Genomic DNA, 12,763 nt, shown 5'->3' with positions numbered 1-12,763 from the left:
CCAGCTCTCAGCCTGGCCCCGGAGCTGGCTGGGCCTGGGGCATGGAGCCGGGAGCTCCGGGTGCTGGCCTGGCCCCCAGGACGAGTGCCTGTCCGGGCGGGTCAGAGATGCTCAGGGGGCTGGTCCTTTCCCCTCACGGTGGTTTGTGGCCCCTCGGCCATGGTCACAGTCCCTCTGTGCAGCTCTTTTTCTTGGACTAGGGTCAGCTTCTCCCGCCGTGTCCCAGCCTGGGCGTCCCTGGGCTATGGTGGGGCCTGAAAACTGTTGCAGCTGCTGTGACCTCCTTGTGAACTAGAGCAGCCCGGGCCCCGCCCCCAGGAGAGGGACTGCAGCTGCGCCTTTGGCCCAGCCAGCTGTTGACAGTTGTCTGGAGCAGCCGATCTAAGATGCGCTTGTGTGCGGGGACCTGGGGTGGGCACATGCGGAAGCCGGGTTGGTGGCCTGGTGGGGCCTGGCGTGAGGAAGGCCCAGGTGGTGGAGTCACACACGGGCTGCGGGGCAGAACGCAGGCCCAAGCGGCGCCTGGGCGGGGAGGCCGAGCGTACTGGAGGAGGGATGGATTGAGGGGGTCTGGGGGGCTGGGAGGGGCTCGGGCTGGGGACAGCACCCTGGCAGCACTCAGCAGAGTGGGGGTGAGAGGGGCCAGAGACTGGCCTCGCTGGCTTCTCAGTGCTGTTGCTCTCTGTGGTTCCGAGACGTGAAGCGAGCTCCCTGTGAGCAGGGGGAGTCCAGGCACCCAGCAGCACCCAGGTGGTGGCGGGAGGGCACAGATGCAGGGAAGGGAGCGCCCCGCCTCTGGCTGGCCAGGCTTCTCTAGTCCTTCTGAGGGGCCGGCTGCCAGTGAAGGTGACAGAGCTGCTTGGAGAGTAAGTGACTCCAGGCCCAGCCAGGCCTCCTGGAGCCGGGCTTGGCCGGTGAGGCCAGCATGCTTGCATCGGAGGTGTCCCGTCCTCCCCTTGGTCCGCTCGCTGAGCCCTGCTGCCCTGCCCTGCCGGGAATTCCAGCCTGGCCACAGGAGCGCAAGAGGGGCTGGCGCTGGGGGCCCTCTCCTTCTTCTCACTCCTCGTCCCAGCTGGAACCTTCTCTTGGATCCCTGATGGTCATTCAGAGTGAGAGGCAGCCCCGGAGCCCCTGGTCAGCCCGCCCTGGCCCTGCTTCCCTAAAGGCAGCACTCCCCACGGACTCTTTTTTATTTTTGTCTCTTTTTTGGTTGCCCTGTGGCATATGGAGTTCCAGGGCCAGGGGTCAGATCTGAGCCACAGTTGCAACCTACGTCGCAGCTGTGGCAACACCAGATCCTTTAACCTGCTGTGCCAGGCCAGGCAATCAAACCTGTCTCCTGGTGCTGCGGAAATGCTGCTGATCCTGTTGTGCCACAGCAGGAACTTCTCCATCCACATTTTTTTTTTCTTTCTTTTTTCTTTGTTTTATCTTTTTAGGGCTGCGCCTGCAGCAGTGAGGATACCAGGCTAGGGGTACCTAATGGAGGGTACCAGGCTAGGGGTTGAATTGGAGCTATAGCTGCCGGCCTACACCACAGCCACAGCAACGCAGGATTCGAGCCACATCTGTGCCCCACACCACAGCTCATGGCAACGCCGGATCCTTAACCCACTGAGCTAGGCCAGGGATCGAACCTGTGTCCTAATGGATACTAGTTGGGTTCATTACTGCTGAGCCACAGCAGGAATTCCTGCATCCGCTCTTAAGCAGACAACATTGTCCTTTTTTTCCCTGAAGGTGGTAGGCGAGGGGGTAGAAGGCCTGGGTGACCGGCAGTGGTGGGTGAGAGAGAGGGTTGGGGCCTGGAAGGACCCGAAGGCTTGGGCTGAGCTGGGAACAGGGGGGTGCTCTGGGTGCAGAACGTCTCAGAGGTGCTCCTGAGGGAGGAAGGAGAGGAGGCAGTCCTGAGTCTGATGCCTGGAATCCTGTCCCGAGTTGGGTTGGTGCCACTGGCCGGGGTTCTGCTCTTGAGTGGAAGCTCTTGCCACATTGTAGCGAGGTTGTCAGCTGGGAACTGCCACCCAGGAGCTCGCTGGTGCTGGCGGCTTGGAGACAGGAGTCAGCAAAGCAGGAGAGTGGGGTCCAGGCTGGGCAAGGATGCTTTGCAAACCCCACCCTGCCAGCTGCCACCCTCCAGGGAGGGGTGTCCCAGGCTGGGGTCGAGCAGCTGGAATGGGGGCTCAGAGCACCCAGTGGCTTTTGCTCTCTGGTGCCCCTTCCACTCCCGGGCCCTCGGCTGCGGACCTGAGGCAGGGCTCGTTCCTGGGCTGAGGGAGGCGTCTGCCTGGGGAAGCTGAAAAGCCTGGGCTTGAACCTGGGTCTGTCACCTTCTCGTTGTGTGACCTCGGGCGGGTTGGCCTTTGTCAGCCTCGCTTACTTCACCTGTAAAGTGAATGCAGTGACCGCGTCCTCCTCGGTCACGCTGAGGACGACGTGAGGTAACGTATGAAACGCAGGTGCAACGTGCCGCTCTGGGGCGCGGACCCCTGGCTCGTGAGCGGGCGGGTGATGTGACGGCCATAGTGGTTCTCGTTGCCGGTCGAAGCCCCTGGAACCAGGGACTTGCCTCGGCATCCCTAAGAGCAGCAGAAAGCATCCAAGGCTTTTAACTTCAACAAATATTTATTGTCAGGCATTATTCTAAGCACTGGGGGCTGCTTAGGCTCTAAAAGCTCTTGAAGCCTGAGTGGTGGTGGGAGCTTCTGAAAATAGGGCTGAAGCCCTCGGGGACCCGGAGCCCGGGGCAGCCCTCTCGTCCAGATGCCATGGAGCCTGTCCTTTCCTCTCCTCGGCCCCGCAGGCCCTCTCCCCCAAGTCCCTTCTTGGTCCGGCACTTGGCCTCATCTGCGTCGCCTCCTGGGCCGTCCTTCCTTGGGAGCCCCGCGCCTCAGCTCTTGGCTCCAAACCCGGTGGCCCCCGCTCCTGCTTGAGGCTCCCTGGGCTGCAGCCAGGCAGACTAGGAGGCGAGCCGTGGACTCCCCAGAACTTGGGCTCTTCCCATCCCAGCAGCGCAGAGGGTCAGAGTTGGGAGGGTCAGAGGCGGGGTGCTGCCGAAGGGTGGCCGGTGCTGACGAGTCTTTGTGCTTCTCCTCCGCGTGGCCGCAGGATTACATGCAGAACATCCACGGCAAGGAGATCGACCTGCTGCGGACGACGGTCAAGGTGCCTGGGAAGCGCCTGCCCCGAGCCACGCCGGCCACAGCCCCGGGCACCAGTCCCCGGGCCAACGGGCTGGCCCTGGAGCGGAGTAACACGCAGCTGGGTGCGGGCGCAGGTGAGGTGACTGCGGGGGCGGGGGTGTGGCGTCGGGGGCCAGTGTGGCCTCCTTCCCCTGGAGGGGTGGAGCGGGCCACCATGGGGCCTGGGAAGGTCGGCGTCATGGGGCTGCAAATAGGCGTGCCACCCAGTGTCCTGCTTCGGGCTCGGCTCAGCCAAATGCGTTCGCCGAAAGCCGGCCCTCGTGGCATTAGTAGAGGTAGCAGCCAGGGGACAGCCTTGCAGTGGTTTGGAGGTCAGAACAGGAACAAGATAGCCTCGTGCAGACAGGTGGCCTCAGCGTCTGGAGCCAAGGCAGGGGATGGTGGGGACAGGACCTCTGGCGCCAGGGCCACATCTCAGCCAGGCTTGCCCCGTGGGCAGGGAGGGAGGCGGCAGGGGACAGCGCTGCCCGAAATGAGCCTGGTAACTGTCCTTTGGTCTGCCGTGAAGGTGAGGGGTCTCTGCTCAGGGGAGACCGAGCTTAGGGAGAAGCTGGGGGCCGAGCCGACTGCCACGCGTCCAGCATCAGGAGAAACGTGGAGCCTGAGAGGCTGAGCCTGAGGTGGGGCAGCTCTGCCTGGACCAGCTCTTGCCCAGGCAGGTGATTCTGTGGATTGAGGAAAGACCCTCCCTGGCTCCTAAGCCACTTGGCTCCTCGGGGGGCTTTTGCCCTCCCACACCCCGTCCCCGTGGTCCAGATCCACCTTGGCTTCTGGAGCCCTCCTCCCAGGACCTCAGTGTCCCTGATGTTGTCCTGCCAAATAGGGTCTCGTCTTCCTGGGGCCCAGAAACAGCTGGTGGAGACACTGTCCCCACCCCCGGTGTCAGCTCCTAGCGCAGGGTACCGCTTTCCCCAGAGGGCGCGTGGAGGTGCCCTGCGGTGACAGGAGGCTGGTGCCGGACTTTTGGGGCCGGGGGCTGGGTGCTTATGTCCCTGGAGTGGATGGACTGACTCCGTGGGATTGTCCCAGGCACTGTACTCACAGGGCCATCGAGACGCTCTGGGTTAAGTGGGGTGGGCGTGAGGGGCCTCCTGAGTGTGCTCCTGGTTGGAGGTGAGGGCACACTCACCCACGTAATTGCCAGCACCCACCCATACCCGCCCACCCTGCCGCTGTGGCCACCCATCACCCAGTCTGCTGGCGCTGGAAGAGGCGAGCAGAGGGCGCGGACACCGCTGACCGAGGGCCCCGGTCTCAAAAGCCTGGGAAGTCGAGGTTCTCATCCCGTTTTCGGACCGAGGAAACAAGGGTTCGGAGAGGTTAGATAACCTGTCTGCGACACCCCGCAGGAAGTGGTAGCGCCGGGCATGGCCCTGAGCGCGCCTGACTCGGAAAGCTGTTGCGTCCAAGCCACCCCGGGCTCGGAAAGAGGCCCTTGAGTTATGCGGAGACCGGGCTAGTGGATGGAGGGAGGAAAGGGAGCGAGGACCAGAGAGATGGGGGGTGCGCTCCGGACTGGGGGTCAGACCCACTGGCAAAACTGGCCACCGCGGCCCGCAGTGCTCCGGCTGGAGTAGGGCAGGGTTGGGGACCTCCCCGAGCTGCATCCGGGAAGGCGGGAGGTGAGGGGCAGCCTCTGGGCAGGCCTGGGGTCCCTCCCATTGCACTGAGGACAGAGCCGGGGAGGAAGGCTTTTCTGGAAGGCAGGCAGCCGAGGCCAGAGGGCCTGTTCCTCAGAGGCAGGGGAACAGTAAGACACTCTGTCCTGTCACCTTCCCGGGCCCCGAAGGCCTTCACCTGGGGAGCAGAAGCGTGCGTGGACAAGGGGGCTGCGGCACACGCACCCACCAGCCGCGCCCGGGTCCCCAGAACACAGGGCCAGGCGCTGCCCGAGCCGCGCCCCCGCGCTGCGCGCTGACACCGACCTCGCGCGCACACACATGTCTCCGCTCACCGGGCGATGTTAACATCTCATTATCTTTGTTACTGTAATTACATTATCCGCTGCTTTATGCAGAATTATCCTCCGAGGACTAATTGATGGCTCCATGTTTAATTCATTAATCATTAGCATCAAATTCGACAATTACAGTGCACACTGATTGTGGGATTGCAGGCGTAATGAGGGGAGAATTAACAAAGAAAAGGGAAAGCACTCTCCCTCCCTCGGGGTTCGGGGCTGGGGGGCCTGGGGAGGAAGTGGTTCCGTGATGGCGAAGGCTGGGGCTGGGGCCCCAGGGGCGAGAGGTCTGGAACCCGGGAGGAGATGGGAACAGGTGAGGGGTGCTGAGAGGTAGGAGCCGGGGCCGCTCCCTGGAAGGGGCCTGACGGGGAGGGGGGGACACCCCGAGAAAGGCCAAATTTGCGGGGCCTGGTAGGCAGAGTGGGAGGGCACGGAAGGGGTGCCCCTCGCTGTGAGTCGGCACTTAGTGTGTGTCTGCTCCTGCCTTGGGTGTTATGACAGATACAAGAGAAACACAAAACTGGGCCCCGCCTTGCAGTGTCGTCTGTTCCCAGAGCATCAGGGAGGCCTGGCCTGCTCCTTTACCTTCTAGTGGCTTCAGCTCAGAGCTTCCTGTCCCTCAAGCTTCTAGAAACTTGACCTGTTGTGCTTGCGGGGCTGGTCCGAGGCCCCAGTCTGCCACTGGCTGCCTCCGGCTTTGTCCAGCTCCAGGTGCCACCTCTGTCCTCAGGTCCTACCGCCATCCTCAGACCTCCCTGGCCTTGGCCTTCTGGCCTCAGGCCCTGCCCTGAATTAGGTGACTGAGGAGGGGCCGCGTTGGGGCTCAGCTGTTCCCATCATCTTTTCACAAGCGACAGGAGGCCTGGCGAGGGCGCATGCCTGCTGCCCGCCCTGCACCCTGGCCTCGGCGCTCCTGGAGCCACGGGTTCCCTCGGCTCTGCCGTTCTTCCCCGATGGGAGACGAGAGATTAATTTTCTCCAGCCCTACAGGATAATTACTAATACTAATTAGACATAATTACTTGAATTTGATACACTTATTTCTCGTCAGAATGGCAGCAAGGCTGAGGCACAGCAGACGGCATCCGCGGCCTGGCACGTGGGCGTGGGGTCTGACCAGGAGGGCAGGGGCTGGGATGGCCAAGGAGAGGGCTCGGCAGTGATGGGGAGTCAGCCCCTGCCCCCCGCTTCTGGCTCCCCAGCCCAGGGAGGGGACAGAGGTATGCCTGTGTGTCCTTGGAGAGAGGAAGGGCGTGAAGCCTGCTCCCAGGGGGGCCCGTGAGAGGCCTCTGGTCTCCAGGGAGCCTGGCCAGGATCAGGCGAGCCCAGAGCCCCTCATCTGGGGTCAGCATCCTGCTGGCGTTCCCCCAGTTCTGCCTGTGGCCGTGCTGTCAGGAGAGTCTGTGGGTGCTCCCAACCCCCGCCCCGGCCTCCCCTCCCAGTCTGACCCTTCCACCCCCAGGTGCCCCCCACTCGGCCAGCAGCCCGGCCTGGGCTGGCCCGCGCCCAGAGGGGCTGCACCAGCGCTCCTGCTCCATTTCCAGTGCCGACCAGTGGAGTGAGGCTGCTGCCCTGCCCCCAGGTACGCTGGAGCGGTTAAGCCAGAGGAGGGCGAGCCGGGGAGGCCGAGCCGGGGAACGGGCCCGCGGAGCCCTCCAGGGCTGCTGCGGAGTCTGCGCACTGCAGGGCCGGTGCCCCCCGGGGGACCTGGAGGCGGGCGTCTAGCCCCGTGCTTTCCCTGGGCCCTGCCAGCGGCTGGCGCTAGAGACCCTCCTTCCGCAGCTCTGCCCGCCCACGGCTGTCCCCAGGCGGCGCTGGTGGCGCCCGCATCCCCATCAGCCCCCTGCGCAGCCAGCTCATCAGCCTCGCCGCGGGGGACGGGGAGCGGCTGGGGCGGTCGGAGGCTGCGGGCTTTGAACATGCGTGGAGACGGGGTCAGGGAGTTGTCCTTCCCGCGCCGCCTCCTGGGATTCGGGCCTCGGTTAGAACCCCTCCCTGTCCCGCCCCCACCCCTGCTCCCTCGCTCTTCTCGCTGTCGGTGGCCCTGCTCACCTCCACGCTTCTCCCGCCTCTTCCAAAAGCACCTCCCCGCATCCTCACCCTTTGCCCCGAATCCATCAGCAGGTCTGGAGCCTAAAGGGAAGTGGGCACAACTCTGCCCTCCTTTCCTCTTGGGGTGAGGCTCCCCTGGGGGCCTGGCACACCTGCCGCTCCCCGTCCCCTGTGCGTCTCCCTGCTTTGCATCCCGGAGACGCATCCCAGGCCCCCACCCCCGTGGGAGCGCTGGCCCCCAGCTCTGACCTGGGGGAGGCGCTGGGCACCCACAGCCTGGCCCGGCCCGGCCCAGCCCCCCAGGGGGTGGCCGTGCATGAAGGCCTGGGAGGGGAGCCCTTCCGGGGTCGCGGCCCATGCTGTGGGCCCCTCTGTGGAGCCTGGAAGGAGGAAGGCAGGCAGGGAGGGAGGGCGCGCGTCTGCCTCTAATGAAGTTTGACATTTAGTGGTGAGCGCCGGGCGGGGTGTGGGAGACGGGAGCTTGATTAGCGCGCTCTAATTGACAGTAATTAGGCAGCTCCCTGATTGTTTCTAATTCTGCTATTAATTGTGAGGAGCGGGGAGTGTGATTGAGGATAAATTTGGTGCGGAGCTGCTGGGGCTTCAGCGCCCTGTGAGCGAGCTCCCTGGCCGCCTTCCACCCTCCGGGCTGCAGAAGCAACACGCTCTCGCCCCCACCCTCTCTTCCTCCACCGTGGGACGCCTCGGGGTGGGACTTGCTGGGCAGACCCCTTCCGGGGCTGGGCCAGGGCGTGCGGGGTTCAATGGCCCCGCTGCAGTTCAGGGGGGAGCCCCCAGCGCCCAGGGCAGGACCGTGCTCGCCCCTCCCTTGGCCCACACGTCTCCACTCTCCCTCACCAGCCAGTGGCCCCGCTGAGGTGCTCGGTTCCAGCCCCAAGCTGGAGCCTCCCCCATCTCCCCACTCCAACCGGAAGAAGCACCGGAGGAAAAAGAGCACCGGGACCCCCCGACCAGACGGCCCCAGCAGTGCTGCTGAAGGTTAGGGGGCCCCCAGGGAAACCGGGGCACAGGAGGTGGGCAGCGGGACTTGGGGGTAGTACCCGAAAGGTAACAGCCTTCTCTCTATTCCATTAAGCCCTTTCTAAGAATGAGTCCCAGGAAAAGCAGCTCCACAACTTTTGGTCGCCTAGACCTGGTATCTTAGAAAAGCTCTTTCTTCCACCTGACTTAAAGCCTTTTGGTTAAAATGGGAGCTTAGTCCCTTTACTGTTCTAGAAGGTAAAAGACAGGCTGCTACTCCAAGAGCTCATCCCAAACTTGCGGGCAGGCCCTGTTTTCTGTGTCTCTTGTATCACCCACTGGGTTTCGTGAGTGCTGGGCGCGAAATAGGTGCTTAGTACATGTGCATGTTGGGCTAAGTCTCTCCTTAGCCGCCTTTAGGCTGTGGGGTTCCAGCTTCTCGAACGTTTTTCCACAGGTCCCTTCTCATAATCCTTTATTAATCATAGGGCTGCTGCTCTGGCTTCCCCCGAGAGTCCTGAGCAGGCCTCCTCGCTGCTGGGAGTCCCTTGCTTCTAGATGAGTGTAACTTACACTGATGCACAGTTGCTGGTTTCTGCTCGGATTGTCAGGGTTAGGGGTGTGGGTGGACGGGGGAAGACCACCTCCAGGGGAAGAGCCAGCTCTCCCAGCCAGCCACCCGGCAAGGGGTCCACCTGTACCCTGGAACCGAGCCCCCACGGCTGGTCGAGGTGATGTAGTTTGGAGACGGCTGGAAGCAGGGCGAGGTGGGATGGTGGAGCCCGGGGGAAGAAAGGGACCAGTTTGTTTATGAAGACAGTTCCGTTAAGGGCGCCTTAGAGCAAGAGCCTGGCAGGAGGACTTCCGGGGGACGTTGGCGTTGCTGGGTGCGAGCCTGCCCTAGAAGAACGTGTGGCTCACCCGTGGGCCTCCATATGGGCACCTGGCGCTCCGGCCCCCTCGGCTCTCATGCTGCTGTTAGGAATCTCTTGCCCATGGGGTGGTGACCACGGGAGTGGAATTCACGTGGCCTGTCGTCGAGGGGCCTGGGGAGCAGAGCGTAGCATGGTTTCACCACGTGGCTTGGGGTCACAGTTCAGCTCACAGTGCTTGTCACTGCAGATGTCCTCAGGTCCCTGTCTGCTCACGCAGCCCAGTTCGTTAGTGGAGGACACCCCCTCCTCTCGCCATCCGCTTGGCCTCCCTGCCTGCCTGTGCCAGGGTGGCGGGGGAGGGGCCGGCTCCCAGGAGCCCCACGCTGACGCCGTCAGGAATATTGGGTTTAATGAGCTGCAAAATGAGGCGGCTGCAGCTGACATGTACGGATGGTGCCCGCACCCGCCTCCCCCCAGCACCGCCTCCGAGCGCCCATCACGCCCTCTCCACATGCTCGGCGCCGCTTTCTCCAGGAAGCACCCTCGGGTTTCCAGACCCATTCCTGGCAGTGCCCAGGATGTCCCACCTGGGCACCCACCCTCACTTTTTCACGCAGGCGCCACAGGTGCCTAGGGCAGTGGTTTGAAGGCCACAGGATTCCTCCTTGGAATCTGCCTTGGAGCACGTGGTCCTTGAGGCAGGGGGCTGGGAGTGGATGGACTTGTGGCCTGGCCGTGTCCCTGGACGGGCAAGCCGACAAGGGCCCTCCCTTGATGACGGTACGTGTCCCTGTGCCCACAGAGGCGGAGGAGTCGTTTGAGTTTGTGGTGGTGTCGCTCACCGGGCAGACGTGGCACTTCGAGGCCTCGACGGCAGAGGAGCGGGAGCTGTGGGTGCAGAGCGTGCAGGCCCAGATCCTCGCCAGCCTACAGGGCTGCCGCAGTGCTAAGGACAAGGTTGGCACGGGGGCCAGGGGTGGGGTGGGACCCTACCTTTGCCATGTGACTGACCAGCCACCCCTCTCCCCGCGAGGCAGACCCGACTGGGGAACCAGAACTCGGCGCTGGCGGTGCAGGCCGTCCGCACCGTTCGCGGCAACAGCTTCTGCATCGACTGTGACGCCCCCAGTGAGTGCCGGGGGGCGACGGGGTCTGGGTTGAGGGTGGCAAGAGGGCGCTTGGCCGGCTTTCTAGAGGGAGCATCTCCAGAGGCTTCTAGCAGGCCGAGAAAGGGGGTTGGGGGGCTCGCTTGGCGGCCTGGCAAGGGGCTCATCTGGCTGCCCGTGGGTCTCATCATGCCTTCTCCCCAGACCCAGACTGGGCCAGCCTGAACCTGGGCGCCCTCATGTGCATCGAGTGCTCGGGGACCCACCGGCACTTGGGGGCTCACCTGTCGCGGGTCCGCTCCCTCGACCTCGACGACTGGCCGCCTGAGCTGCTGGCCGTCATGACCGCCATGGGCAATGCCCTGGCCAACAGCGTCTGGGAGGGGGCCCTGGATGGCTACGCGAAGCCGGGGCCCGACGCCTGCAGGTGAGGGGATGGGGCTCCGAGGCCGGCCAGGGAGGGAGGGAGGGGACGAGGGGGGTCCTGCCCGTGGGGGGGGCCCGGGATGGTGCCAGGGGGCCGTGACAGTGCTACAAGGGTTAAGAGTGGCCGTTGTCGCTCTGCTTGGCAGTTGGCCCCTGGGGGTGCCCCTCCCCCCGCCTGTCACTCAGCCTCACAACAACGGGCCCTTTCTGAGCCCTTATCAGCAGGTCAGGGGGCCAGCAGGCCGCGCATGCGCAGGCCCCTATCGCTCTGTGGCTCCAAGGCCACGGCCAAGCTCGGAGATGGGGAGAATGGGCGACAGATAGGGTGTGCGTGGCCCCCGGTGCGGGCCCCCACCTCCTTGGTTGCTGCAGGGCCAGATAAGCCTCCGTGGGGGCCCTGCCTGGAATCCGCCTGCCCTCTCAGCCCCCCACGGCCCCGGGGGCCTCCCCTTCCCCTCGGTTCCTTTTCTGCCTCTTCCACACCCTTTGGTTACCCGCTGCCCCCCGACCGCCATCGGGGTCTGGGCTCGTCTCTGCGTCTCTGCTCCGCCACCTTCTCTCCCAGTCTCCCCCCTCGCCCCCGTGACCACCCTCCCCGGCCCCACCTGCTCACGGTCAGGGTCACCGTGCCGACCCTGTGCCTGCAGGGAGGAGAAGGAGCGCTGGATCCGGGCCAAGTACGAGCAGAAGCTCTTCCTGGCCCCGCTGCCGAGCTCGGACGTGCCGCTGGGGCAGCAGCTGCTGCGGGCCGTGGTGGAGGACGACCTGCGGCTGCTGGTGATGCTCCTGGCCCACGGGTCCAAGGAAGAGGTGAACGAGACCTACGGGGACGGGGACGGGCGAACCGCCCTGCACCTCTCCAGCGCCATGGCCAACGTCGTCTTCACGCAGCTGCTCATCTGGGTGAGTGGCGGCCTGGCCGTCCCGGGCCCAGCCTTGCGGGCCCCTCTCACCTCCCTGGTGTCCTTCCCGCCCCAGCCCTCTCCTTTTTGTCCCCGAGAGCCCAGGCCTGTCCTGTGTGTCCCGCCCGCGGTAAGCGTGTGCTTTCCTCTGCAGTACGGGGTGGACGTGCGGAGCCGGGACGCCCGGGGCCTGACCCCGCTGGCCTACGCACGCCGGGCCGGCAGCCAGGAGTGTGCGGACATCCTGATCCAGCACGGCTGCCCCAGCGAGGGCTGCGCCTTAGCCCCGGCCCCCAGCCGAGAGCCCGCCAACGGCACCAACGCGTCCGCGGAGCTGCACCGAAGCCCAAGCATCCTGTAAGGCCCAGGAAGAGGGCAGAGGGGCTGAAAGGACACCTGGGCCGGGGGCCCCACCTCCCTGCAGGCCCTGGGGTGGCAGAGACACAGAGACTGAGACGCAGGGACGTGCAGGAGGGAAGGAGGAGAGGAGAATGGGCAGAGGCAGCGAGAAGAGCCGACGGGGGAGGGGAACGAAGGAGCCGAGACAGGCTGCGGCTCAGGACATCGGCGACGGCCCCCTGCCCTACGGCGCCACCCAGAAGGGACAGGACCCTTGGGAGGTGCTGGGAGGAGAAGGGGCAGGACCTCGCCCTCCTCCAGACTCCTACCTTCTAGCGCCTGCCCCCTGCAGCCTCTCCGGAGACGGAGCCTGGGCGGCAGCGGCTGGGTGACCTGCAAGTCCTGTGTAAATGTGTACATTGGAATATTTATGTTTGTGTACATATCTGGTGTGTTTGTGTGTGTGTGTGTGTGTGCGCGTGCGTGACGAGCCAATAAACCAGACTGCGTGTGGCCTTGTCCTCCTGTGTCTCCTTGCTCTTCCTGAGACACTCCTCGTCACTCCTGGGTCCCTGGCTTCTCATCCTCACTGTGCCTTAAGGAGTCTCTTCTCCCCTCAACCCCTCTGCCGGGCAGGTGCTGGTGTTGGCAGTGAACCTGACCCCTGAGGCAGGGGGCGCGGTGAGCTCTGTGCTCCCTGCTGTGAGCTTCCTGCGCTGCCCCCACCCACCGACCACTGGCGGCTTTTCCGCTGGTTTCCTTATTTCCATTCGTGTTCTATCCAGTAAGCGCATGTCACACCCTGAGCTGGCCAGAGCTCACCCAGACCAGAGACCCGCTTCCTAGGAGCCTGGGAACCCGGGGCTCCTCCAGTCAGTGCCCGGGAAGAGGAGTCTCAGGACGGCGTGGGATGAGT

The 12,763-nt window shown here is 64.5% G+C and overlaps 1 protein-coding gene across 32 annotated transcripts in view; it reads left to right on the top strand.

The window, feature by feature from the left end:
* The window catches only part of AGAP3 (ArfGAP with GTPase domain, ankyrin repeat and PH domain 3), a 63,456-nt gene extending 51,088 nt beyond the window's left edge, over positions 1 to 12,368 (top strand). For 14 of the 32 annotated variants that reach the window (XM_085005109.1, XM_085005107.1, XM_085005097.1 and 11 more), the window contains 8 exons: positions 3,109 to 3,277; positions 6,629 to 6,748; positions 8,080 to 8,217; positions 9,877 to 10,031; positions 10,112 to 10,202; positions 10,385 to 10,607; positions 11,254 to 11,509; positions 11,663 to 12,368. In XM_085005109.1, coding sequence (XP_084861235.1) covers positions 3,109 to 3,277; positions 6,629 to 6,748; positions 8,080 to 8,217; positions 9,877 to 10,031; positions 10,112 to 10,202; positions 10,385 to 10,607; positions 11,254 to 11,509; positions 11,663 to 11,869 — 1,359 coding nt within the window. In that variant the 3' untranslated portion in view covers positions 11,870 to 12,368. The remainder of the gene's footprint in view (positions 1 to 3,108; positions 3,278 to 6,628; positions 6,749 to 8,079; positions 8,218 to 9,876; positions 10,032 to 10,111; positions 10,203 to 10,384; positions 10,608 to 11,253; positions 11,510 to 11,662) is intronic. The other 18 variants (XM_021078867.2, XM_085005091.1, XM_085005090.1 and 15 more) reach the window with 2 other exon arrangements.
* Positions 12,369 to 12,763: the final 395 nt, after the last annotated feature.

The sequence above is a fragment of the Sus scrofa genome, chromosome 18, assembly GCF_054392235.1.
Source record: "Sus scrofa isolate SSC_HxYL_T2T_F1_AM1 chromosome 18, Sscrofa_HxYL_maternal_Yorkshire_Landrace_v2.0, whole genome shotgun sequence".
Classification (NCBI taxonomy): domain Eukaryota; kingdom Metazoa; phylum Chordata; class Mammalia; order Artiodactyla; family Suidae; genus Sus; species Sus scrofa.
This window is presented reverse-complemented; position numbering and strand designations above follow the sequence as displayed.